The sequence below is a fragment of the Oryx dammah genome, unplaced genomic scaffold (genome assembly GCF_014754425.2).
Source record: "Oryx dammah isolate SB20612 unplaced genomic scaffold, SCBI_Odam_1.1 HiC_scaffold_17, whole genome shotgun sequence".
Lineage (NCBI taxonomy): Eukaryota > Metazoa > Chordata > Mammalia > Artiodactyla > Bovidae > Oryx > Oryx dammah.
The window spans coordinates 41276176-41302675 of record NW_024070201.1 but is presented as its reverse complement, the minus strand read 5'-3'; the positions used below and the strand labels follow the sequence as shown (position 1 = coordinate 41302675).

The following is a 26500-nucleotide window of genomic DNA, read 5'->3' as shown; positions in this document are numbered from 1 at the left end:
AAGCTTTCTGGAAACAGTATTCCATGCCAAAAGTGCAGCCTGTGTGAATGAACTTTGAAAGGTGGGGTTCATCACACATGGAATTCCTGGGCTAGTAGGAAACTGCTGGAGAGAAGAGACAGACAGATGGACTCCACACGGGAAGTAAACAATGGCCTTCATGTGCCTTGCCTGCCTCAAGGGGTAGCAGATTTCCACTTCAGGCGAGCTGATTCTGCCTGAGCATCTGCGGTTCATGTAACATGGTCCACAGTGGGTAGACATCTCCAGATGGAGAACTGAAAACCCTGAGCCACTCAATGAGATGATGAGAGCAACACTGAAATCTTCTCTGTATCAAATGTCTGCTCTGCGCCAGCACGGCCAGGCCTTTCATGCACCTTAGCTCATTTCATCCCTCAACCACATTCTGTGTCAGGAACTACTGTGTCCACTTTATGGGTAAAGAGACAGAGACTGAGAGAGGTCATTAACTGGCTCAGTGGGCCACCAGGACGTAGCAGAGACAGGATTCAGCCTCAGACTCTCTGACTGCAAAGCCTGTGCTCCTTTCACTGTGCTGACCACAGATCGTGTCCGTACACACCGAGGACAGGAGCACACTGTTAACCAAACCACCCATGGCCATCTCCACCAACGTGAGTGGGTGGGGATTTTCTGTCCTGCCCAAACCTCAATCAAGTTTATCAGTAATGGTCAATGTTTTGTTCTCTATACCTGGGTTATCCCCTTTAAAGGCAGTGCAATATAAAGTGCCCTAAATTCAGTCAAAAGACGAGGAGCCAAATATTGGTTCTGCTAAGCACTGGGTCTGGGATCTCAGACGAGTCATTTAATCCCTTAGTTTCCTCCTTTGTTCTGCTTCCTACTCTACCTGTTTCTCAGAGCTGATGAGAGGGTCAGTTGAAAGCATGGACATGTGTGTGTCACGGGCTATAAGTGCCCTGTGTGCCAGGCAATTGTTACTATCTGTGCCAGTATTTTACATTGTCTCTATCTCTCTGCTTATGTAGTCCACTGAGTCTTAGGAAGGGTATGTTCGCTTTCTTGTTATCAGGGGTAAATCATGCTATAAGATTGTAAAACCTGCCATCCTCCTAACCTGAAGTGAAAAGATTCTGGAATCATCTATGTTCTTGCTCCCTTCCTTCTGTCAGCACCGACATAATTGTCATGGAAACAAACTACTGCTGGTGTTGGAGGTCCTCACTGTCTCACCTCCGATGCATTCTCTTTGTCCATCTACCCCTTCACCAGGATGAAATGCCTCTCAGCTCTTGCCACCCCGACTGGGACAGCATCTCTGCAGAGATGAGGAGGCCCTGGGGGGATCATTCGAGGTGAGAGACCTGCCCTCACAGTCTCTCACCATGGCTGAACTGGCTTCCTTATGTCTGAAACACTTAGAAGGAAAGCACCTTCATCTTCCAAAGTTTGAAACATGAAATCTGACCTTATTTTAATAATTTTAAAATAAATTTGATTCACTCTGCAGCCTCCCAGCTGACTTTGTATACCTAAGTTATGCTTTTAAAGAAAACAATCTGAAGAAATGTGGGACTTCCAATTACCTTATCCCTGACCAAAGTTGTTAAAATATTCCATTAACTGGGGTGGGGTCAGGGGGATGGCTGGTTCAGTGGGTCTGATCACAGTGCCCATATTTCCTCCAGGGTCACTTGTTCTCATGCGTGTGTGAAAATGTCAGGAGCAGAGGCTGGAGAAGGGAATGTTTTGAATACACCCACTTATGCCCAAGTACTCAATTTCATAAAGCACTGGAATTACTTACCTCGACTTCCTTTTCAGTGAGTGGAGGGGCACTGTGAAAAAGAAAAAGATACCGAAATGAACTTTGTCCAACCCATGAAACAAACCCAAAGGTGCCTTTGACCAACCAGCAGACCAGGTGTTTCCAGTAATTGGAGTAAGCAGGGCTGGCGAGATGGAGAAGGTGCAGGGTGCACTTTGCGTGAGTTCTATAACCTGCGAGAGACTGCCCGGACGCTGACTCCTACAGAGGAAGTGTGCTGGAAAATATTAGGTTCTGGGCTCAGTGCTCTCCAAGTGCCTCCATGAACAGTGACTTTGGGTGAGCTCTTTAATCTAAGTTTGCTCATCTATAAAATGGGAATAATATCTATCTTGCAGGAATCTTATAAGGAATACATGTATGTATGTAAATATATATATACAATACATGCATATATATGTGGGTTTATTTCATACATATGTGACATCTACACAATTGTTTATGTGTATATATGTATACAAGCATAGATATGTATGTATATATGTGTATGTGTACATTTGAGTATATACATGTGATGTCTATACGTGGTGGGCACTCAGGAGATGTTGACTACTACTATGACTAACAGGCGTGTTGTGAAGTCTTAATGAGCGAATACACAAGCTATGTAATTTATGAGCTGTATACATCTGAACAGCCATTGTCATTTTTCCGGGGCTGCTCAGGTCTGTAAAGCCTGGCCCTTCTCTTGCCCCTGAGGACTGTGACAAGGGAGCATGTGAGTCAGAGAATGAATGGCAGGAAAGAGTGGCCAGAGCTCTTCTCCCTACCAAGGGCCTCCTTTGATGGCTGGAATCAGATCAGGCGAGAAAGTCCCAGCTGGTGCAGAGGGCGTGGTCCCCCCAGCAAGCACCCTCCACTCTGCACGCTCGCTCAGCCACCACTCTGGCTGGTGACTACAGCTAGCCCAGCTCAGAAACCTGGACAACATAAATAACACATGGGCCCTTTCCTGTGCTGGGGAGGGAGGACGAGGAGGGGTCCCACCGGCGTCATAGGACTTGGCAACACAGTGTGCCATCGATAAGGCTCTCAGGAAACACAGCTTCCTCCCTTTGACGGGTGTGGAGGGACCCTGAGAGCAAAGGTAGGGGTCAGCAGTCTCTGCAAGGGGCTGGTTCTCACCCCTGACAAGGGACTATGAGAACCTTCCTGTCAGGATGAGACAACAAGACCCCATGGCCATCCAGTCAGCAGAGTACAGAGCATGAGATAAACAAGTGCAAAGATGTTGGATGCTTGCAATTCTTGCCACAACCCCGTCCGTCAGGCCCTTTCCTCTGGGGGCCAGCCAATTATCTCAACTCTCCTACAGAGCGTGCACGTCTTGCTTAAATGGTATAACAAAACTTATTGAGCTTACCTTTGACTCTTGACTTTGTTTGGACATTATGTGAAAATTACATATTTTCATCAATTATTAACCAAACTTATTTTTCAACCTTGATTACTCATTGGCTGCTTTTCTTTTTGCTATAGAACACTTTTTTTTTTTTTTTTTTAATGTACAAGGCCTTGAGGGCTTACAGAGGTATTTAGGTAAAGAAACTGCCTGACAAGGCCAGCTCCCAAAGCAGAGAGCTCTACCTCATGAACTGTCACTGGCAGGCAAGGGGGCAAAGCCATTACCCTCCAAAAAGGTTGTGATATACGAGGAGACCAGTTTGGGTGTCATTGTGTGCCTCAGAATTCAAACTGCCTTAAAATCAAGGGCCTCTGCGAACTGTCCCCTACCAGACTCTCTTTCTCAGCCATGAGGGCTGTTTCCTCTTCTAACACACTCATCTCATGTGGCCCCAGGGCCTTTGCATTTATGTTCTTCCCTCTTTTTCATTCGCTTACATTTGTAATTCAGTAGTTTTAGTATATTCATAGAACTGTACAAACATCATTACAGTCAACCTTTTTACTCACCCCCAAAAGGAACTCTGAACCAATTAGCAGTCAGTCTCCCAACCCCCATCCTGAGCCCTAGACCACCACTAATCTGCTTTGCCTCTGTGGATGTCCCTGTCCTGGATACCTCATATAAATGGAGTCATACAATACGTGACTGACTTCTTTCACTTACCATAATGTTTTCAATATACAAATACTGTATTCTATTCTATGGATATATCAGATTTTACTTATCTGTTTATTAGCTGATAGGCATTTGGTTTGCTTCCATTTTTAGCTATTATGAAAAATACTTGTTGTTGAACATTGACATTCCAGTTTTTGTGTGGGCACATATTTTCATCTCTGAGGTATATGTAGGAGTGGAATTGCTGGGGCATATGATAACTGTATGTTTAACTTTTTGAGGAATTGCTATTCAAAGTGGCTGTACCATTTTACTGAGAATTTCAATTCTTCCACGTCCTCACCAACATTTGCTACTGCCCATGTTTTTTATTGGGCTTCCCTAGTGGCACAGTTGATAAGGAATCGGCCTGCGATGTGGGAGACCTGGGTTCGATTCCTGGGTTGGGAAAATCCCCTGGAGGAGGGCACAGCAACCCACTCCAGTATTCTTTCCTGGAAAATCTCCATGGACAGAGGAGCCTGGAGGTCTGCAGTCTATGGGGTCGCAAAGAGTTGGACACGACTGAGTGACTAAACACAGCACAGCACGTGTTTTTTATTACCACTATTCTAGAGATTTAAAATTATATCTCATTTTAGCCATTTATGATTAATGATAAATCATTCATTTAATGAAGTTATTATTCATGATAAACCATCTGAATTTCATTTCCCTAATGACTAAAAGGTGAGGAAAGGCAGGCACCTAAAAGATAGCAGAGTAGAAGGACGTGCGCTCATCCTCTCCTCTGAGAACTCCAAAATCGCAGCTAACTGCTGAACAGCCATTGACAGGAGAATGTTGGAGCCTACCCAAAAAAGACCCCACATCCAAGGGCAAAGGAGAAGCCTCAAAAAGGGTAGGAGGGGAAAAATCACATTTAGAATCAAAGCCCATACCTTCCAGAGATGCTCGGAGGACTGAAACAAAACCTTGTGCATGCCAGGACCCAGGGACCCCACAGGAGACTGAGCCAGACTTGCCTTTGAGTATTTGAGTGTCTCCTGTGGAGGCACAGGTCAGCAGTGGCCTGCTGTGGGGACAGGGACTCTGGCAGCAGCAGACCTGGGAAGCATGGTGTGTGAGCCCCACCATAGAGCCACTGAGCAGACAAACCCACAAACTGGAGCAATGACCCCACAAGGGATTGAGCCAGACTTGCCTATGTGTGTCCAGGAGTCTCCAGTGGAGGCATGGGTAGACAGTGGCCTTCTGTGGGGTCAGGGGCACTGAATACAACAGTCCTGGCATAAGTCCTTTTGAAGGAGGACCCCCAAACATGGTTTGGCCTCAGGCCAAACTACAGGGAGAGAACACAGCCCCACCCATCAACAGAAAATTGGGTTAAAGATTTACTTAGTATGGCCCTGCCCATCAGAGTAAGACCAGGATTCCCCCACAGCCAGTCCCTACCATCAGAAGTTTCCACAAACCTCTTGTCCTTATCCATCAGAGGGCAGACAGAATGGAAACTACAGTTATAGAAAACTAACCAAACTGATCACTTGGATCACAGCCTTGTCTAACTCAATGAAACTATGAGCCATGAAACTATGTAGGGCCACCCAAGATGGACGGGTCATGGTGGAGAGTTCTGACAAGACGTGGTCCACTGGGGACGGGAATGGCAAACAACTTCAGTGTTCTTACCTTGAGAACCCTATTAACATTGTGAAATGTCATATAAGGTATGACACTGAAAGATGAACTCCTCAGGTTGGTAGGTGCCCAATATGCTACTGGAGAAGAGTGGAGAAATAACTCCAGAAAGAATGAAGAGGCTGAGCCAAAGCGAAAACAACATCCAGTTGTGGTTGTGACTGGTGATGGAAGCAAAGTCAGATGCTGTAAGGAACAATATTGCATAGGAAGCTGGAATGTTAGGTCCATGAATCAAGGTAAATTGAAAGTGGTCAAACAGGAGATGGCAAGAGCGAGCATCAATATTTTAGGAATCAGTGAACTAAAGTGGACTGAAATGGGCAAATTTAATTCAGAAGATCATTATATCTACTACCATGGGCAAGAATCCCTCGGAAGAAATGGAGTAGCCCTCATAGTCAACAAAAGACTCCAAAATACAGTACTTGGGTACAGTCTCAAAAATGACAGAATGATCTCTGTTTCCATGGCAAATCTTTCAGTATCACAGTGATCCAAGTCTATGCCCCAACCATTAATGATGAAGAAGCTGAAGTTCAAAGGTTCTGTGAAGACCTACAAGACCTTCTAGAACTAATACCAGAAAAAAGATGTCCTTTTTATTATAGGAGATTGGAATGCAAAAGTAGGAAGTCAAGAGGTACCTGGAATAATGGGAAAGTTTGGCCTTGGAGTACAAAATGAAGCAAGGCAAAGGCTGACAGAGATTTACCTGATCATAGCAAACACCCTCTCCCAACAACACAAGAGATGACTCTACACATGGACATCACCAGATAGTCAATACCGAAATCAGATTGATTATATTCTCTGTAACCAAAGATGGAGAAGCTCTCCACAGTCAGCAAACAAGACCAGGAGCTGACTGTGGCTCAGATCATGAACTCCTTATTGCAAAATTCAGACTTAAACTGAAGAAAGTGGGGAAAACCACTAGATCATTCAGGTATGACCTAAATCAAATCCCTACAATTATACAGTGGAAGTGACAAATAGATTCAAGGGATTAGATCTGATACGTAGAGTGCCTGAAGAACTATGGACCAAGGTTCAGAACACTGTACAGGAGGTAGTAATCAAAACCATCCCCAAGAAGAAGTGCAAAAATGCAAAATCATTGTCTGAGGAGGCCTTACAAGTAGCTGAGAAAAGAAGGGAAGCAAAAGGCAAAGGAGAAAAGGAAAGACATATCCATCTGAATGCAGAGTTCCAAAGAACAGCAAGGAGAGATAAGAAAGCCTTCCTCAGTGATCAATGCAAAGAAATAGAGGACAACAAAAGAATGGGAAAGACTAGAGATCTCTTCAAGAAAATTAGAGATACCAGGGGAACATTTTATGTAAAGATGGGCTCAATAAAGGACAGAAACAGTATGGACCTAACAGAAGCAGAAGATACTGAGAACAGGTGGCAAGAATACACAGAAGACCTATACAAAAAAGATCTTAATGTCCCATATAACCACGATGGTGTGATCACTCACCTAGAACCAGACATCTTGGAATGTGAAGTCAAGTGGGCCTTAGGGAGCATCACTACAAAGAAAGCTAGTGGAGGTGATGGAATTCCAGCTAAGCTATTTCAAATCCTCAGAGATGATGGTGTGAAAGTGCTGCACTCAATATGCCAGCGAATTTGGAAAACTCAGCAGTGACCACAGGACTGGAAAAGATCCGTTTTCATTTCAATCCCAAAGAAAGGCAATGCCAAACAATGTTCAAACTACCACACAATCACACTCATCTCACACGTTAGCAAAGTAATGCCCAAATTCTCCAAGCCAGGCTTCAACAGTACTTGAATTGAGAACTTCCAGGTGTTCAAGTTGGATTTAGTAAAGGCAGAGGAACCAGAGATCAAATTGCCAACATCCGTTGGATCATAGAAAAAGCAAGAGAATTTCAGAAAATCATCTACCTCTGCTTCATTAACTTTACTAAAACCTTTGACTGTATGGATCACAGCAAACTGTGGAAAATTCTTCAAGAGATGGGAATACCAGACCACCTTTCCTGCCTCCTGAGAAATCTGTGTGCAGGTCAAGAAGCAACAATTAGAACCAGAACATGGAACAAAGGACTGGTTCCAAATTGGGAAAGGAGCACGTCAAGGCTGTATATTGTCACCCTGCTTATTTAACTTATCTGCAGAGTACATCATGTGATATGCCAGATTGGATAAAGCACAAGCTGAAATCAAGACTGCTGGGAGAAATAGCGACTACCTCAGATAATGCAGATGATACCACCCTTATGGCAGAAAGCGAGGAGGAACTAAAAAGGCTCTTGATGAAAGTGAAAGAGGAGAGTGAAAAAGCTGGCTTAAAACTCAACATTCAGAAAACTAAGATCATGGCATCTGGTCCCATCACTTCATGGCAAATAGATGAGGAAACAATGGAAAGAGTGAGAGACTATTTTCTTAGTCTCCAGAATCAGAGCAGATAGTGACTGCAGCCATGAAATTAAAAGATGCTTGCTCCCTGGAAGAAAAACTATGACAAACCTAGACAGCATATTAAAAAGCAGAGGCATTACTTTACCAACAAAGGTCCATCTAGTCAAGGCTATTATTTTTTCCAGTAGTCATGTATGGATGTGAGAGTTGGACCATAAGAAAGCCAAGCGCCGAAGAATTGATGCTTTTGAACTGTGGTGTTGGATAAGACTCTTGAGAGTCCCTTGGACTGCAAGGAGATCCAACCAGTCCATCCTAAAGGAAATCAGTCCTGAATATTCATTGGAAGGACTGATGCTGAAGCGCCAATATTTTGGTCACTTGATGAAAAGACCCTGAAGCTGGGAAAGATTGAAGGCAGGAGGAGAAGGGGACGACGGAGGATGCAATGGTTGGATGGCATCATCGACTCGAGGGACATGAGTTTGAGCAAGCTCTGGGAGTTAGTGATGGACAGGGAGGCCTGGTGTGCTGCAGTCCATGCAATCACAAAGAGTCAGACATGACTAAGCGACTGAACTGAATGACTAATGATGCTGAGCATATTTTCATGTGTTCATTGACCCCTCAATACACATTCTGTGAAGAAATGCCTATTTAAATGTTTTGTCCACCTAAAGATATTAGTTGTCAATACTACTCAGCCATAAAAAAACAAAATTGAAATTTTGCCATTTGCAGCAACATGGATGGACATTATGGGCATTATGCTAGGTAAAATAAGCCAGAGAGAGAAAGACAAATATTGTATGATCTCACTTTTGTGGAATCTGAAAAAATACAGCAAGCTAGTAAATATAACAGAAGAGAAACAGACTTACAGATATAGGTTACCAGTGGGGAGAGGGAAAGAGGAAGGAAGAAGGGCAATATAGGAATAGGGGATTAAGAGGTACAAACTATAGTAAAAAAAAAAAAAAAAAGGCTGTAAAGATATATTGTACCAAAACAGGGAATACAGTCAGTATTTTATGATGACTATAAATGGAATACAACCTTTTAAAATTGTGAGTCATTATATTGTATATATGTAATATATAATATTGTACAACTATATTTCAATAACAATTTTAAAATTATTTTTAAAATTTAACAAATGTTGTGTTATTGAATTATAAGTTCTTTATATATTATAGAAAGAAACCCCTTATCATATACATGCTTTGCAAATATTTCCTCCTGTTCTGTGGGTTGTCTCTTCACCTTCTCGATGGCATTGTTTGCATCACAAAAAGAATGTTCACTTATGAACCTTACCTGCTCTCTGGCCACCTCACCTGGCCCTTTATTATTCTTTTTGTTTTGGGTTACATTAGCCCTGCCTGGACTATTGGACTTTGGCCTTTCTGGGGTCAAAACTCAAGTCTGGTGCTCTTGTGTTCCACCCAGAATCGAACACAGGGGCCACCCAGTGTGGGCTCTTGTGCAGTCCATGCCCCGATTTTACCTTCCAGGGAGGGACTTGTGGACCCGGAGTTTGCGAAGCAGCACATCAGAAATATTGGGCATGACATCCAGCCCGCCCTTTGACTCTTCTTCCTCAATAGTTGAGGAGAGTTCAGAAGAGTGTCCTGGAAAAACAGAAAAAAGTATTTAACTTATAAAATGTCTGTTTGAAATCACAGTAATATTCTTGGCAATTTGTTTCAGGGGGTAAGGAAGAACTTCAACATTTATTAGAACCTGGTTATATGCCAGGGGTTCATAATTGTTATTTTATCCTTACAATAACCCAATGAGCTAGACTTTAATCATCCCATTTTACAGGAGGGTAAACCAAGACTCAGCAAGATTAATATTGTGTTGGCCAAAAAGTTCATTTGGGTATATCCAAACAAACCCTTTGGCCAACCCAGTAACTTGCTTATGGTCACAGAACTGGTAAATGGCATGGACTACAAACAGTTCTATCTGCTCCAAGTTCTCCATTCTTCCCACTGCTCCCCACAGTACCAAGCAGTCTCTTTGGTCTGGGGTCTGAGATTGGTTTTTGGCAATTGGAAGCTGGTTGGCTCTTTGGCTGTAATGTTTAGAAAAGTCCCCTCTCTTTGGCAGGCTTCTCAGGAGGCCTGCTGCCCAACTAATCTTCCTCAAGTGAATTCCATCATCTGTGTCCCACTTAGAAATAAGCATTTGCTTCCATATTCCCACAAATAGGAGTAGAAACAGGGTTTTTCCAGAGTAAGGCTAAGGTCATTAGATTATTTGATCTTTTGTGGATCTCTGAAATAGTTGCCTCAGGACCAATAAAAAACTTTTTTTTTTTTTCCAAATATCTCCTAAACCTTTCCTTGGTCTATGCTCTGAAGGCAGAAATAACAAGCTAAGTGTTATCTTTCCCACACATTTTTCTCATGTTCACAGACAGCTCCAAAGCTTCCTTTCTCCATTTTCCCAACTGTTCAGTGTGGCCTCTAGATACATTCCATGCCCCCACATTCTGGCTGTTGCTACCCCAGAGGCTCCAATGTGCTCCATCAAACTCTTATCTCTGGAGCATGTTGGCAATGTCCTTTGCATTGACCTCAGTTATTCATTTGGCGTAGACTTGCTGTGCCCTTATTAAAAGTCCCAAATCTCTTTTACTTGAGCTAAATCAAATATCTATGTCTCATACAATGCTTACTTTCCATTGCAGGACTTTATAGTTATCCATCTCTTACCATCTTTCATGGATTTGGGCTCAGTAGATTTCCAGAACTATAGTCAAGGCCTGAGATCAGGACTACGGGCAAGGTTGTGGTAGCCATCTAAATGGAGCTAAGATTGGGAATCATGAATTAGAAGCCTCCTCAAGTGAGATCACATGGTGAGATGATTAGGTATACTTTGGCTCTAGGTGAAGAATGTTTACATACTTAGATCTTTCCAACAACTAAACAGCGTTGATGATGTTCCTGGCCCTTAAGGCATCCAACAAAGTCTGGAGAATCATCTATCAGAGCCAGGGCAGCCAGCAATCCCTCTTGGGATCTGAGATTCTACCCAGATCAGGTAGCTATTTCTCTTAGCTACCCGTCACCTTTTGAGTTCTGCGCTGGCACTTGCTGCTCTCTGACATTTCCATGTGACAGAGGGCAAACCTTGTGGTGCCTTTGGCCTCACTCTGCCTTTATGTATCCCCACTGCACCCAGCAGAGAGATAATGAAAAAGTGGGCTCCTGAGAAATCTGTAGGATTGACAGAGCTATACAAGATCTAATAATCATAGGGAAGTCATATGAGGGGATTTTTGCCTGCAAAATTCCCCTAGGTAGAACCCCACCCATTAAAATGGCTGTCTTAAGAGTGATCACATGGGATTTCCCTGGTGGTCCAGTGGCTAAGACTCTGGGTTTCCAATGCAGGGGTCCCAGGTTCGACCCCTGGTCAGGGAAAGAGACCCCATGTGTGTCAACTAAAGATTTCACGTGCCACAATGAAGATCAAAGATCCTGCATGCTGCAACTAAGAACTGGCACAAATAAATAAGTAAATATTGTTTTTTAAATGGTCATCCTAGAACTAGTGGCTCTCAGAACCAGCCACCCTCCTGATTGCAACCAAATTGACAACAACGCCAGCAAAAAATTTTAAAGTCAACTAAAAATATATCACAACTCTCAAATACAGGAAATGATAATAATCTTTAAAAATAATGGTCAGAGAAAAAATTTCCTAGAAATAAATGTAGAGCTTCCAACCTTGTTAACCCTTTCTTCCTCCCCTCAAAGACTCAGTCCTGAGAGGAAGATGTCAGAGGTAACGGTAAGGTTGTGATAAACTTTTGTAGCCACTTATGTGCCTGCAGAGCCAGAAGAGAACAGGACCAAGGGATGAGTGGGCAGATGCAGAGGTGTTCAGAAAGTTTCTCTGCAGTAGAAAGATCTCCGCCCCACCAAACAACACTCCAACAAGATGAAAAATGGCCTGTGCGGCTGTTTGTTTTTCATACTGAGGAGGAGAGGAAAAGAAAGGAAAAGCAGAATGATAGCATGGTATTCTACCAGAGCTGATAATCTCAAACAATATAAAGGGATTTACCAGAAAAGGAAGATACATGAGAAAATAAATCAAACAAGTCCCTCTGATGGAGTGAGTGGCAGAAGACATATGGAAAACCCCAGCTGAAAACTGACTCACCCATCCTGCACTTCTGAGAGATAACAGAGTGGCCAGACTCTGAATTTTGTCTGTCTTTTCCTTCCTTTCTCTGAAAGAGTGAGAGTGGCTGCTGGCAATGGATGGGTCAAGTGTGGAAAATAAACACATGGGCAGACTGTCCCTATAATTCTACCCTGAATTGGTGAAATAATCCATGCCTTACTACTGCCCACCCAAGGGAATAAGATATACCCCCACTTCAGTGTAATAAATTCAAGTGCTATGGTACAAAGTTATAGAAAAAGAGCAGAAACCAACCCACAACCACCACTACCCACAGCTCCATCTGAACTTCCTCTTTTCCCCATTCTCCAGGCAGTGGCCAAGCAGACACGAAATACCCAGTCCTCAATGAAGCGCTGCCAGGAGGACAGAGATCTCAGGAAAGGTAGGAAGAAGTCAGTGAAAATTGATCTACACAATATATCTAGGTCAAGAGAAACTTCAAGTAGAAATGTTCTTATCAAAAATAAATTACATGAAAACAAATGTCATAGCAACTACACAAAAATAGTCGAAAGAGGAAGGAAAGTAGGGAGGAAGGTGTAAAGGAAAGAAGAAAGGAAACATGCAGGACACAGATGTCAGGATGGAAACAGAGATGCAAGAAACGTGTCAAAAATGCATTTTTGTGTAAAGTGTGTGCCACAAGTGCTTTGACTCAGGAGAAATTAGAACCCTCCCTCAAAATGAAAAAAAAAGAATCAGAGGTGAAATTAGAGGATGGCATAAAAATGGAAGAAGATTACAATATAAGAAAATAAACTGAAGACCAAAAATAATGAAGCAAAGCAAAAAATTCTAAAAATATAGATCTAACCAATATGTTGGCAATATGAAGAAATAAAAACAAAGTTGAGTTAGTGGAGGAAACTGAGATGAGCACAAGGAATGAAAAAGGAAAGAAAGATTAAAGTCTTGAGAGGTAGAATAATGGACCTACAGTGGAGACACTGATGAGAAATTTCCAGATTATGGTGGCTCTGAAGTAGGGAGAAAACAAAAGGAACAAAGAACAGAGTCAAAGGCACGAGAGAAGAAAAAATTTCCTCCATGGAGAGAAAAGCCAAATTTTCAGACTGAAAAAGCACACCACTACAGAAAAAAATACATGTATATATAATCTTACTCTTTCTATGTATGTAGATATATCTTATATAGATCTGTATCTATAGATCTTCTCCAACTACCCTCATAGAAAGAGTAAGCCACCTACAGGGAAAGGTGAGGATTGAGAGGTGCTGTGAATAAGCTGGTCTTAGACTTCTTGGCAACCCTGAATGCAGTGTAGCATTTATAAAGCTCTGGGGAAAAGAGAGATCCAGAATGTATAACCATCCAAGCTCTCTTTCAAGGGACTTCCTTCCCTGGTGGCTCAGTGGTGAAGAATCCACCTGCCAATGCAGGAAGGCGTGTTCAGTCTCCGAGTCGGGAAGATCCCCTGGAGAAGGGAATGACAGCCCACTCCAGTATTCTTGCCTGGGAAATTTCATGGACAGAGGAGCCTGGGGGGCTACAGTCCATGGGGTCACAAAGAGTTGGACATGACTTAGTGACTAAACAGACCACAACAACAGTACCTCTATGATATTTTAAAAGTGTTTATATGTCTTGTTACTTCGTGGCTTAGATAATCATACACTGCATCCTTCTTAAATGTATATCAAAGACTGGTTCTGGGCCCTTGATTTTGTTTTATTCTGATAAGTACTGTACCACTTTAATTACTACTGCCTTATAATATATTCTAAGTATATAGCCAGTTACTTCTCCCCTCTTGCTGTTTTTTTTTTTAAAGAGTATTCATTATATTTTAGATATAAAGATTCAGCGAGAATTAATAGAAAGAGCAACTAGAGAAGAATTCAGGAGACTGGACGTCATGGCCAAAAACCAGTTAATGGTGTCTGGTGTCTTTCAATGTGTCTGGTGTCTTTGTGACCCTACGGACTGTAGTATGCCAGGTTCCTCCGTCCATAGGATTCTCCAGGCAAGAATACTGGAGTAGGTTGCCACGCCCTCCTCCAGGGGATCTTCCCGGCCCAGGCATCGAATCTGCATCCCCTCCTGGGCAGGGAGTTTCTTTACCATTGAGTCACCTGGGAAGCCCAATCTTTGAGGTAACAGAATCTTAAATCTTCAGATATGTATATCTTATTAAATAAAACAAAATTCAGAAGTATTAGTAAGATAAATACAAATATAACTATATATAAACTGCTGGAAAACATATTTGCTACCCCAATTAGGGAGAAATAATTGAGCTTCCCTGGGGGCTCAGATAGTAAAGAATCCACTTGCAATGTAGGAGACCTGAGTTTGATCCCTGGGTCAGGAAGATCCCCTGGAGAAGGGAATGGCTACCCACTCCAGTATTCTTGCCTGGAGAATCCCACAGACAGAGTAGTCTGGTGGGCTATAGTCCATGGACTTGCAAAGAACTGGACACGACTGAATGACTAACACATATACACTGGAGAGAATAAAAAGTTGTTGCTTTTAAAGAATTTATGCGGTTGTAGGTAAAATTTCAAGATAAATCTTTTCCTAGGGTTTTAGACCTGCTTTAATAAAGAAGTTAGAAATTAAAAGTAGAGATCATATTTTTTCCAAAGATCTCATCTAAAGATGATTAATTTTTTAAAAATTAGTTCTTTAAAAAATTACTGGATATTTTACTTCTGTGAATTTTCTTGTCAATGCTGAATAGGTAAGTGTTAGTTATTATATGTCAGACTGTGCGCTAAGTTGCTTCAGTCACGTCCGACTCTTTGCAACCCTGTGGGCTGTAGCCCGCCAGGCTCCAGACAAGGACACTGGAGTGCGTTGCCATGCCCTTCTGCAGGGGTCTACAGGACCCAGGGATTGAATCCGTTTCTCTTATGACTCCTGTATTGGCAGGGAGGTTCCTTACCACTAGCACCACCTGGGAAACCCGTGTGTCAGACTGGGGGCTTCCAACACGGTTGGTGGCACCATGGACATGAACACACAGCAATCCTTAAGCAGAAGGCTTCTGTGCTGAGAATGACTGAATGAGCATCAGCCATCCAGAGAGATAAGTCAGGAGAGGGAGCTTGGGGTGGAGGGGAGGCAAGGCCTCCCCCCAGGTCTTCCTTTCTGAAGATAAGTCTGGCAAGAGGGTAGGTGGGGACTTGCAGTCCCCAGGCAGGAGGGGCTGGGGTCTGGACTCTGTGGTGACTGCAGATTAGAAAGCAAGTGATGACTCTAATGTCTCAAAAAGAGGAACTGTTCTAGTTGGTGACATCCTGGGTGTGAGAGGAAAAGGAAGCATCAAAAGTTCAGGCCTGGGTCACCGTTCCAGACCCACTAGGTGCTAATGAGACTCAGGGAGGACTGGCAGGATCTGGAACAGGGGGTGGTTGGAAGGAGGCAAGTTTAGAGGTTCTTTGAGGGAGCAGGAAACACCATCTGATCCATTCATTCATCCATCTGCAAATATTTAGCAAGGGCCTGCTCTGCATCCGGCCCACACTCGCCACCAGGACAGACAAAGGAAGTGCAGTGTTTACATGTTCGGCTTCTTTGATCTGGAGAAAATGAATCCAGCCCTAGCCTGAGGAGAGTGTCTCTTCATTCCCACCTACCTTTTTCCTGCTCGGCCGCTTCACTAAGTTCTGGAAGCTTGAGCCCCACTAAGTTCTGATTTCTCAGCAGGATGTGCTCCTTTTTAGGGAAAGACAGACAGCATTTCAGACGGTGACCTCAGGTTGGACTCCTCCCTTGGCTCTATGCTCTGTGCCTGCTCCGACTCACGGAGCAGACCCTGGGAACACGGGTAGTCACGACACATGCGGGGCAGTAGGAAGACTGCTTCCCTCCCGGCCCGTGAAGGTGCTAGAAACCCCAGCTTCAGCACCCCTTTCCCTGAGTCAGGAATTGTCCTTGGTGTGGCTGCCTTTTAAAATCAGCCTGTGAGCCTCAGGGTGAGAGAGCTGCCAGCCACACAGTGGCTGAAGGCTGGAGGACAAACAGAAGCAGAGCCCGGGGCTCTGGGGAAAGGAAGGTCCCCTGGGTGTATATGGAGCTGCCAAGGATGGAAACAATCTCTGTGATCTCATGGCTGTGCTCTGAGCTGGCTGGAGCCTCCTGCCTTGTTGTTCTTGGGCAGTGAGTGCCCACTTCTGGGACTTGTGTCCTCTCCTGCCCCCAGCTCCTCAGTGGCCTGTGATGGCACCTCTTGAGATGTTAAAACTCTCCAGACAAGTGAGGACTGCCGATTGCCACCCCCAGGGCAGCAAGCCAGCAGCCCCTGCTGCTGGGGGCCTCACCAGCAGAGCTGGGGAGAGATGCGGATGCTGACTCAAGGTATGTGGCACAGGAAGCCTCACATTGTACCAAGTCCAAGACCAGCGCCCCCAAGAGGAATTGCCGGACAGGGCTCCTTGGCCCTGGGACTTGGGCTTTCTAAGAGGGTTTTCAGTGTCCCTGTAGCAGAGGCCACTTGGGCGGTTTGTCTCCTGGATGAAGGAGAGGAAGAGGCCAGCAGAGGGAGCTCTGGCCCAAATGGAAGCCACAGGCCAGTGCCCTTTACCTGTTTCTTTAGCCAGCCGCTCACAACCAAGCTGCTCTCAGGACCCTGGCTTGGGGTAGTGGTGGGGGCTGGGGATGAGGTCAGAGGCAGTGGTTAGTGAAATGGGGCTTCCAGATTCTTTCTACTTTGCTGCAGAGAGAAACATGCAGGGGTCTGGGGGTGGCCTGTTGCCTAGGCCTGGCCTCTGATGCCCAGAAGCCCAAGAAGGCAAATGCCTGACCGTTTGGCTTCCTTGGTGTCATTCCACATTGTGGAGTCCTGGCTGCTTTGGCCTGTGGTCTGGGTTGACCCTCTGGGGAAGGAGGGCTCAGATAAGGATTTCTTTTAGTAACTTCTTTTCTTCCTCACATCCAGGGCTCTCTCCCCCCAGTCTCTGGATGCCCCCCAGTCACTCCCTGCTTAGGGCAGCAGCCTCATGACAGACAGTTGTGTATGGTTTGATGGCCAGTGAAAGCTGGGGGCATGATGGATATTGGAAGAAATTCACCAAGAGGGAGTAGCGCTTCCTGGCTGGGAATGATGGATTTGAGGCCCTTTGTTAACAAGCACCAGGGAGGAAAGCTTGGGGGCATGACGGAAAGAAAAGCCATCCCATCCTTGTCTGTGACAGGGTGCTCCATCAAAGGCTTCTTGCTCATAAGGCATCAGCTCTGGCTGGAGCGGGGAAACACAGTCCACCACTGAGGGGCCATGAGCCCCTCCATACACCCACTTTCCCCTCAAAATGTGGCTTTGTGTGGCAGCTACTTCCCAACTGACCTTGCCCGAGTGAGCGGGTAAAACCCCTCAAAGATGCTATTTATGCAGAGTGCACAGCCCAGCGGGCCTGGCTTATCAGGGTGGGAACATCTAGGGCTCTACAAGGCCCAAGTCTGGGCCAGAGCCACTCCAGCTCAGCCCAGTGGTCTTCAGCCCAGGGTGGGGACCTGCATGCACAGCCCACCCCAGGAGGCCCCAGAAACCCACCTCACGAAGCTTAGTCAGTTTCTGCATCCGCACAGGCTGCACTTGTATCTGAAAGTCTTTGAGTCCGGGCGCCTTGGCCAGCTTGCTGCCAGCTTTGCCTGTAAAACGCTTCTCTTCCTCAGCCAGCGGCAGCTTGGCAAGCACTTTCTGCAGCCGGGGGCCGGGTTCTTCGGGGCCGCTGTCCCAGGACACTCCCCGCAGCAGGGGCGGCCGGGACGTCGGGGGCCACAGCTCAGCTTTGGAGCCAACCTTGGACCCTGTGGGCTCTCCAACTGTGCTCTTCCCCTGGGCGGCCTGGGGAGCCACCCCCCCAGGGCCCTGGGTTGGACCTCTGGGCAGAGGGTTGCCCTCCTTGGCTGTCTTTGCCAGTGGCTTTCCCAGCTCGCTCTCCACAGGGCCAGGCTGGGGGCTGTTAAGGGCCATCTTCCCACCACTGCCTGGGCCAGAAGCTGGGCCCTTGGGTATGGCCTCCGGGCGCTGGAGGGGATCGAAGTTTTCCTTCTGTTCTACTGCAATTTCTCTGGACTTCTCAACTGTGGGAGAGCGGGGAGTCAGCCTGCCCTGAGACAGTTTTCTCTGATCATTCTGCTTCCGGTCAGCTAGCCCTTTGAGGATGTTCTGAAAGAGACAAGGTAAATTTGGGACCCCGGAGGCAGGTTGGAGAGAAGAAGGGTGAGTTCGCTTCTGCTGTGGGGTCTCTATCCCACAGACCCTGCTAAGGGGACCACACGTAGGGGGTGGGCTAGGTAGAAAGGGAGGACAGCAAAGTCACATCTGAACCAGTAAAGGGAACCTACAAACAAGCCTGAGGTTTGTAAAACAGACAGGACAAGGGGACCTGCCTTTCAAAACCTGCCAAGAACTTCTCGAGGGTTAGGAGCTGCAGAGGACAGTGGAACGGAGGGCAGCGTGGGGGCAGTCACAAGTTCTGGCTTTGACTCAACTGCCCTAGATTCTAGCCCTGACTCTGCCTGGCAAGGCCCTTAACTCTTAGGGCCTCGGATATCCCATCAGGTTTGTAAAGAAAGAAAGAAAGAAAGAAAGAAAGAAAGTGGAGTCGCTCAGTCGTATCCAACTCTTTGAGACCCCATGGACCGTAGACTACCAGGCTCCTCCATCCATGGGATTTTCCAGGCAATAGTATTGGAGTGGGGTACCATTTCCTTCTCCAGGGGATCTTCCTGACCCAGGGATTGAACCCAGGTCTCGTGCATTGTAGACAGACGCTTTACCATCTGAGCCACCGGGGAAGCCCTAAACTCCCTGAAATTATATGCAAGTGTATATGTGCTGTTCATGGGCTGAATGTATTTCTTCTGGGAAGAGAATCCACAGCTTTCAACAATTTCTCAGAGTTCTATGAACCCAAAGAGGCTACAGATCACTGAATGAGGTGATTCTTGCCAAGCTGATATTTTACTGTTCCGAAGTTCTAAGATTCTATATTCTTCCATTTCCCAGGGAAAGTTGCTTTGTGAGGCGCATGTGGGTCTGTGTGGGTATTTGTGTGGCTGTCCTGTGTGTGCGCTAACACTCTAATAGAGGACTCTATCCCAGACCCGGTTCTATTAATAGATGAGATTATATTCTACGCTGCCCTTGACACCACCTTGAGCAATTGACTCTGAGCAGGTGTGGGACTCTTCTTTTGCTCACCAGCCAAGATGAAATTTTCCAGGTGACCCCCAAGAAGAGCCCCAACTAGGGACTGGAGCTTCCCTGCAATTTTCATGCAAGCTGACTGGAACAGCAGACTTGCCCGGCTTTTGCTGGGTCCAGCGGTCCCCAGGGTCTCCGGCAGCAGCCTGACTGGGGGTCTAGGGCTATGAGCAGGACCACCACAGAAATCATTTCCACTAAATCCCACCTCCTTACCCCCTCCTCCTCAGAATTCTAGTCAATGCAGGGCAGAGGAAACTTCTAGCCTCCTCAGCCTGGACCTTCCGCTCACGCACACCCACTGGCAGGCTGCCCAGGGCCTAGCCTTCTGGGACACCGTGTCTCCCACACTCAAATCATCCCAGTTGGGCAGAGCTCAAACTCACAGACTCGCCAAGGTGAAGTGAAGGGACTTCGGCCTCATCCCCCTTCTGCTGGAGAAAGTAAACACGAGTCAGCCAGCCACGTGAAGAGACCCTATCTCCTGTTGAAACACCCTCAAGGAGACCCTAGGGTGGTGTCAATGCCTCCCCCACCCAACAGCCCCACCTCCAGGGGGTCACGGGGTGCCTCTCAGGAGTTAAGGGGTAAGAGAAGAGACTAGCTGGTGTAGAAACCCCACAGCAGCCCCGTTACCTGTGGCGGTGCTCCGGGCAGAGGGGACGGTGGGCCACTGCACACATCCAAATCTAAAATAGTCCAGATGCTGGTAAGTGACGCCCAGCGCCCCCAGACTCTCAGCTGTCCTCCCCAGAAGGTCCTCCCTTAGGTCCCTCCGGCCTGGAGCCGGGGTTTGTTGAATACCCCTCACAATGCCGCTCCACAGGGAGCCCTCATCTAATCATCACAGAAACCGTATAAGCAGGCTGGGGCAGAGGGAGAGAAGGCCACACAGCCAAGAGGGTCAGCACTGGGCTCTGAACCCAGATTGCCTGGCCCGAGCCTGAGCTTGCCCTGCACCGCTGACCAGGGCAAGCTGCTCTCCTGGGCACCTCACTCCTTCCCTGGCTGAGCTGCAGTTATGGCTCTGAACGCAGCCTTGTGAAGGGAAGCAGTCAAAATACAAATTGTGGCGCAAGCAGAGGCCTTTGCAGTAAGCTCTGAGGTCACCTCTCTGAGGCCTCTCTGGACAAGGGGCCCCGGTCACAGCTCGCTCCCACCACCTTGCGCGCCTCCTCACCCTGGGCCAGGCCCGCTTCCCCATGCTAGCTCGAAGCCCTGAAAGCAAGCATATCTTCCTCCTCTGAGGCCGCCCAGCCAGGCCCTGGGGGAAGGGGCCTAGAGGGGGTCCCGACTGGGGAAGCCCGCAGGATGGGAGCCCTGGGGCCCAGGGAGGAGCCAGGGCAGGCGATGTCGGGGGACTGGACCTCACCGGGCGGCGTGGGGACGGTGAGGGAGTTGCTCTGAGAGGATGCAGGAGAAGCTCCGGGGCTGAGATTTGGCGAAACAGCTGTGGAGACACACAGATTGGCCAGCACTCATGAAGGCTCAGGACTTCAGTCTGACAAAGACATCCTTTCAGGTTGTCTCACCCTTGGGGTCTGCCTCGTCGGGTTCACAGGCTGATTCTAGACTCTATACAAGGCTCCTGCCACAGCCTAACTCCTCCCTGCCCCACCAGAGGGGGCACTAAGGTCACTTAGGGGTGATGGACAGCAATTTGGATCTTACTCCTCGGTCTGCCTGGCCTCAACCCAAAGTACCTTCTAGAAACAGAGGGCCTGGCATCGCTTGGCTCCAAAGGCTGTACCTCTTAGGCTTACCAGGATGGCCTTGATTTTAATTGCACCCCTTGTCTCCTAAGTACATTCAGACTTGTCTAACTGCCCCAAATTTTTGCTCAAGAAAAAAGAGTGAGTTTAGCCAAAGGGTTAACAGGAGGATTTCAGGGTCCAAGAAAACCTTCTAATCCAGAAATTTCATAAAAACACCAAAGACCACCTTCCCTTCCCCTTAGTAGCTAGGATCCTTCCCAGGGTCTCCAGCTGGAGGTCAAGGAAAGGGAGCCCAGTGCTGGCCTCTCCTGACCTTTGCAGAGGATGTGCCCATAGAGCAGGGCCTCCTGGGGATGGTGAGATGCCACACAGACCTGACTTGCAGGGTGGTCTAGGGGTCTGTGCATGCTGGCATCACACAAAGGGTTTCTCTTCTTTCAGGGTTCAGGGACTGGGGAGCCCAGGTCAAGTTCACGGGTATCATATGGGCTAGTATTTCTTGGCAAAGCAGGAGGACACAATGATAACACATAGTCCCCCAAAACTGAAAGGTAAAAGAGTTTTCTGGGCTAGAGTTGGGTATTTCAGAGCTTCTGTTATGGGGCAAGATGTCCTCCGCTCACAGGATCCTCTTCATGAGGCCCAGTCCTCCTGGGGGCAGGCGCATTGAGGGCACCCCTCAGAACCAGGGCTCCTGCTACAACAGACGCCCAGCCCTCCCCACCCGCACCCCTTAGAGGGGCCTCCTACCTGGGGAGGACTCTCCAGCACTGCTCCTGGACTTCCTTCCACGGCGGGTCAGGAACCGCTCGCTCACCGACTTGGCTTCCTCCAGTAACGCCAGGTTTTTCTTCTTGTCCTCCTCTGAGATGCTGATGTCCGGCAGCTGGTCATTGACCAGGTCAATGACGTGCCCTGCAGGGTCTGCAGAGGCAAGGGAGCACCAGGTGAGACCCATGGAATCCTTGGTTCCTCAGGGCCTCAGCCCTGCCCCCAACCCACAGTCCCCAGCCCCCAGCCCACGGATGCCGCCCAGAGTGGACTCGGCCAGCCAAACCCTGGCCCAATTCCGGGCCCTGGAGAGGGCTACGTGGGGACATACAGGCTCCCTCAGCAGGCCTAGCCCCACCGGCCCATGGCTGTGGCATGCCTTCTGTCACAAGTGATCATGAAATCCCCCATGAAATTCCCTGTCCTAAACTGTACCGACAGGAGCCCCACCTGTGCTTTCTGCTCCCCTAGTGTTCTTCCTTGGGCCTCTGTTCCTTTAACGAGCCAAGGACACAATCTCATGGCCACCTTCCATCGTTTTCCCCTCTGTTCACACTGTTCACCCCTGTGCTGTGCTAAGTCGCTTCAGTGGTGTCCGACTCTGCGACTCAACGGACTGTAGCCCACCAGGCTCCTCTGTCCATGGGATTCTCCAGGCAAGAATGCTGGAGTGGGTTCCCTTGCCCTCCTCCAGGGGATCTTCCTGACCCAGGGACTGAGCCCGTGTCTCTTACGTCTCCTGCATGGGCAGGCGGGTTCTTTACCACTAGCGCCACCTGGGAAGCCCCTCTATCCTTATTCTATCCTTCTCCAAAACTGCCCCTTCTCCAGGAGACTTTCCCTGGGTGAGTGGTACCACCTCTCACCCAGCTGCTCAGAAACACGGGAGTCACTCCACACTCTTCTTTCTAAGTCCACCCAGGTCTCGCCAGCTCATCATCAAGTAAATGCCCCTGGAACCTGGGCCTCATCTCCATTTTTGCTCATCAGCTGTAACTTACTTGCTCAATTACATCAGCACCTCCCAGGTCCTTTCCACCTCCAGGTTACCTGCACCATCCCATCCTCTACTGCCTCTCAGAGTGACCATCTTGAGAGCCTCCTCTGACCATACAGTTCCCCTGCCTCCGCTCAGCAGGATTCCTCACGGTCCCCAGGGTGACATCAGATGCCCAGCTGGGCCCAGCCGCTCTTCCTGACCCCACATACTCCTCTCCTCCAGCCCCTCCATGGTGAACAGCTCCCACTGTGCCTCTCCAGCCTCCTGTCCTCCTTCTTCCGGTCAGAGCTCCCCAGTCTCTACTGGGTGAAGCTCACTGGAGTCTCAGTCATGTTGGGAAATTAGGAAGGAGCTAAACCCTGTTGCCCACCTCGTCTCATGTACCAGTAATGGAACTGTGTACCATCCTCAGCCAGCCAACGAGCTCAGTCCCCCTGGGTGGCTGGCTCAGGGATGGCCAGGCGAGGCAGTGAGAGGCAATTCTGAGAAAGGTGTTGGGTATATGGGAAAGAAGAACTCTTTTTTCACTGAAGTTGCTCATAGTCGTTTGCCCAGAAGAAAACCACCACACAAGAGAGGAGACTTGGGAAAGGAGATGAGATGATTGCTCATGACTCAGCGTGAGCACCTGGGGTTAGCACACCCCGAAAACACAGACCCTGGCTTTTATTTTTATTTTTTGGCATGAGGTTTTGTAAGCTGAGTTTCTATGATGTGAGAGTCCTGATTAATACACACAGCAAAGCATTCAGTTGCTCTGTTAAGGCTCCTGTTCCCCAGCAATGTTGCTTCTTCCATCCAGATGACCTTTCCTCCCTCTTGTCCACCTCTCTAAGGCACAACTCAGACACTCTCCCATCTGGAATACCTATCCAGCCTTCCCTGCCTCTAGCCAGAACTGGTCCCCTGCTTGACTCAGTTTCCCTGACACTTCTGTGAAGGACCTTGCCACACAGTGTCTTGATTCTATCTGTTCACTTGTCAGTCTCCTCACCAACAGTGACATGCAAGCAGAGACCACGCCTGCATTTGTGTTCTGATGGTCCAGAGCAGGCTCTGAGATACACTGGGGAAGGAGAAGTTGGTTGGGGCAGCCAGCCTAGCAGCTAAGCACACACCTACCTGGATGTGGGCCTTTCTAGTTGGGGGCAGAGGGCCTCACCCAGCCCTTTCATCTCCCTTTGCCTCATCTTCCTCTGTATGCCCAGGACTTGTCTTTTTACCAAAACAAACTAAAATCAGATATATTTCTGGGCTCAAACACAGAGGGCTCATCAATTTTGCCCTGTTGGGCTTTTAGGGACAGACTTATCCGAGAAACAGGAGTGGGGAAGAGGCCAAGCTACCAGACCTCAGTCTTCCTCCTCAAACACACCTTCAGCTGGACCTCTACTTCTGGTTGCAGAAATAAGAGAAATCAGCCTAGCCCTTACCCACAGAGGTCAGCGAAGCAGTGGAAACCTTCAAGTGTCGGTGAGAAAGCCTCCTGTGGGGACTGTGGGCTCTGAAAGACAGGACAGAATCACCTTGTTAAGAAAATTGGACCACGGAGTGTGTAAATAGGTGTCTAGATGCTTGCCTATGCTTTAAATTCATCCTAGAGCATGGCTTTCAATCTCATCTAAGCTTGGGATTTGTTAGAAACACACATTCTCAGGCCCCACCCACCAACAGGATCAGAAACTCTGGGGATGGGGGTCCAACACTGTGTGATTGATTGAACAATTCCCACCCTCAACAACCAGGTGCTTCTGATACTCGCTAAACCACTTCCCTGAGGAGATGTAACTGTTTATCAGGGCTCAGACACTGAGCATCTAACTTTCAGAAAACTCATAAAATGTGAATAATTGCCTGGTAGAGATGCAGATGATTTCTGTTGAGGAAAAAAGATGAAAAAATTAAGGTTTCATTGTTCCATGAAACATTAACCTATTTTATATCTAACTTAAGCAATCTTATTCCATCTTTCTTGTCCTCCTCACTGATTATATTAAGTATGTCCATTTCTTGTATCCTCTTTTGAACCAGCTTTGTATTCCTGTTGGTTCCCCCACCCCATTAATGAGTTAAATAAATCTTTGACACATAAATCTTTGACACATGCTCATTACATATCTGTATTAGGGTTATCTTTGTAACTTTCTGGAAATTATACTTAGGCCATCTCATTTCAGCTAGACAAATACATGAGCTAGTGCTGTATAAGACTGAGGCAGTGACACCTCTGTGCCTGTGAGCTAGTATTCCTACCATGAGGTCATCTGCCACCCAGGCAGAATACTAGTCAAGAATCCACATCTTTTAGGTCTGTTTGCAAATATATGGGCAGATATTATAGGAAATTCCCCTGCTATGACTTGTGCTTTTCTTAAAGGTTAGCCAAGTGCAAAGATCCGAATCCAGGAGAGAAAATAATATGAGGGAGGGGGAGATAATGGGAAAACGCCATGCTCTCTCTCTCATTTTGAAAAACCGTTTGATTTTATTTCATCAATAAAATCATCAAGAAAGAAGAAAAGATTTATTTTAAAAAAAATAGAGTTTTCTAATCCCACATGCTAGGAAACAGTGCCCTTTATTGCATAGATTAGGCACAGAGGATGTACCTGTTGACCGGGTTTTTGTCAGTTTCTCCTTCTGGTGAATTGGCATTCCCAGTCAGGATGATGGTGGGTGGACTGCAAGATATTCCTGTGGTGGCAGGGTCCTGGTGATTTAGAACAAGAACACAGATGGAGTTAAGCTTCCAGGAGCTGGAACCTTTATTCCAGCATCATGATACCAGAGCCTTCTTGAAATGGGCCAAAGGCAGTTTATTTGGATTATCCAGAAAAAAGAAAAAGAAAAAAAAGTTTCTCCTTCATTCACCTAGCTTAACTTGGTCTATCTTTTATGCACTAAGATCAGGAAACCACAAAACCATCCCTGGTTATTCCTCACTGCTGCTGCTGCTGCTGCTAAGTCGCTTCAGTCGTGTCCGACTCTGTGCAACCCCATAGACGGCAGCCTACCAGGCTCCCCCATCCCTGGGATTCTCCAGGCAAGAACACTGGAGTGGGTTGCCATTTCCTTCTCCAATGCATGAAAGTGAAAAGTGAAAGTGAATTTGCTCAGTCGTGTCCGACTTTTAGCGACCCCATGGACTGCAGCCTACCAGGCTCCTCCATCCATGGGATTTTCGAGGCAAGAGTACTGGAGTGGGGTGCCATTGCCTTCTCACTAACAAGGTATTAATAGGAAAAGAACAGTGGAGTCCTCAGGCTTCAGGCCAGCAGAAAACGTGGCGACACCCACCTTCCTGACACCCAGCGACAGTCCTCCACGTGGCTAATGGTGACATGTCAATAAAGTGATTTGTTCCATGGGTAATGGAACATGGCTTTTAACTTTTATAACTTTGTGAAAATGTTTATCTAAATAAACAAACATTTCTGAAATAATAACAAAAATTATAGGCCAATCCTTAAATTTTTGAGATAGTTTGCAACTACTAAGCAAAATAGAACAAAACTTCTAACCATCAAAATGAAAGTTATTACACTGTAGATTGGAGCAGCGGTAGTGAAAATGGTATACTGTTTTGCTGCTAATGGCTGTGTGAGTGGTAAAACCCTACATATACAAATGCAACATACAAATGTGTGTGTTACAAATCTGTATAATAAATATTTGTTGAGTGAGTAAATGA

The 26500-nt window shown here is 46.9% G+C and overlaps 1 protein-coding gene and 1 non-coding gene across 6 annotated transcripts in view; one reads left to right on the top strand and one right to left on the bottom strand.

The window, feature by feature from the left end:
* Positions 1-26500, bottom strand: part of IRAG1 (inositol 1,4,5-triphosphate receptor associated 1) — a 116596-nt gene that overhangs the window by 31642 nt on the left and 58454 nt on the right. For 4 of the 5 annotated variants that reach the window (XM_040258381.1, XM_040258383.1, XM_040258382.1 and 1 more), the window contains 10 exons: positions 25419-25519; positions 24243-24313; positions 21789-21962; positions 20696-20773; positions 19960-20012; positions 19710-19757; positions 17665-18282; positions 15752-15830; positions 9448-9571; positions 1793-1823 (listed from right to left, as the gene is read on the bottom strand). In XM_040258381.1, coding sequence (XP_040114315.1) covers positions 1793-1823; positions 9448-9571; positions 15752-15830; positions 17665-18282; positions 19710-19757; positions 19960-20012; positions 20696-20773; positions 21789-21962; positions 24243-24313; positions 25419-25519 — 1377 coding nt within the window. The remainder of the gene's footprint in view (positions 1-1792; positions 1824-9447; positions 9572-15751; positions 15831-17664; positions 18283-19709; positions 19758-19959; positions 20013-20695; positions 20774-21788; positions 21963-24242; positions 24314-25418; positions 25520-26500) is intronic. The other variant, XM_040258380.1, reaches the window with a different exon arrangement.
* On the top strand, positions 11305-11377 carry TRNAG-UCC. The gene has a single exon. It is a non-coding gene; the product is annotated as a tRNA-Gly (tRNA).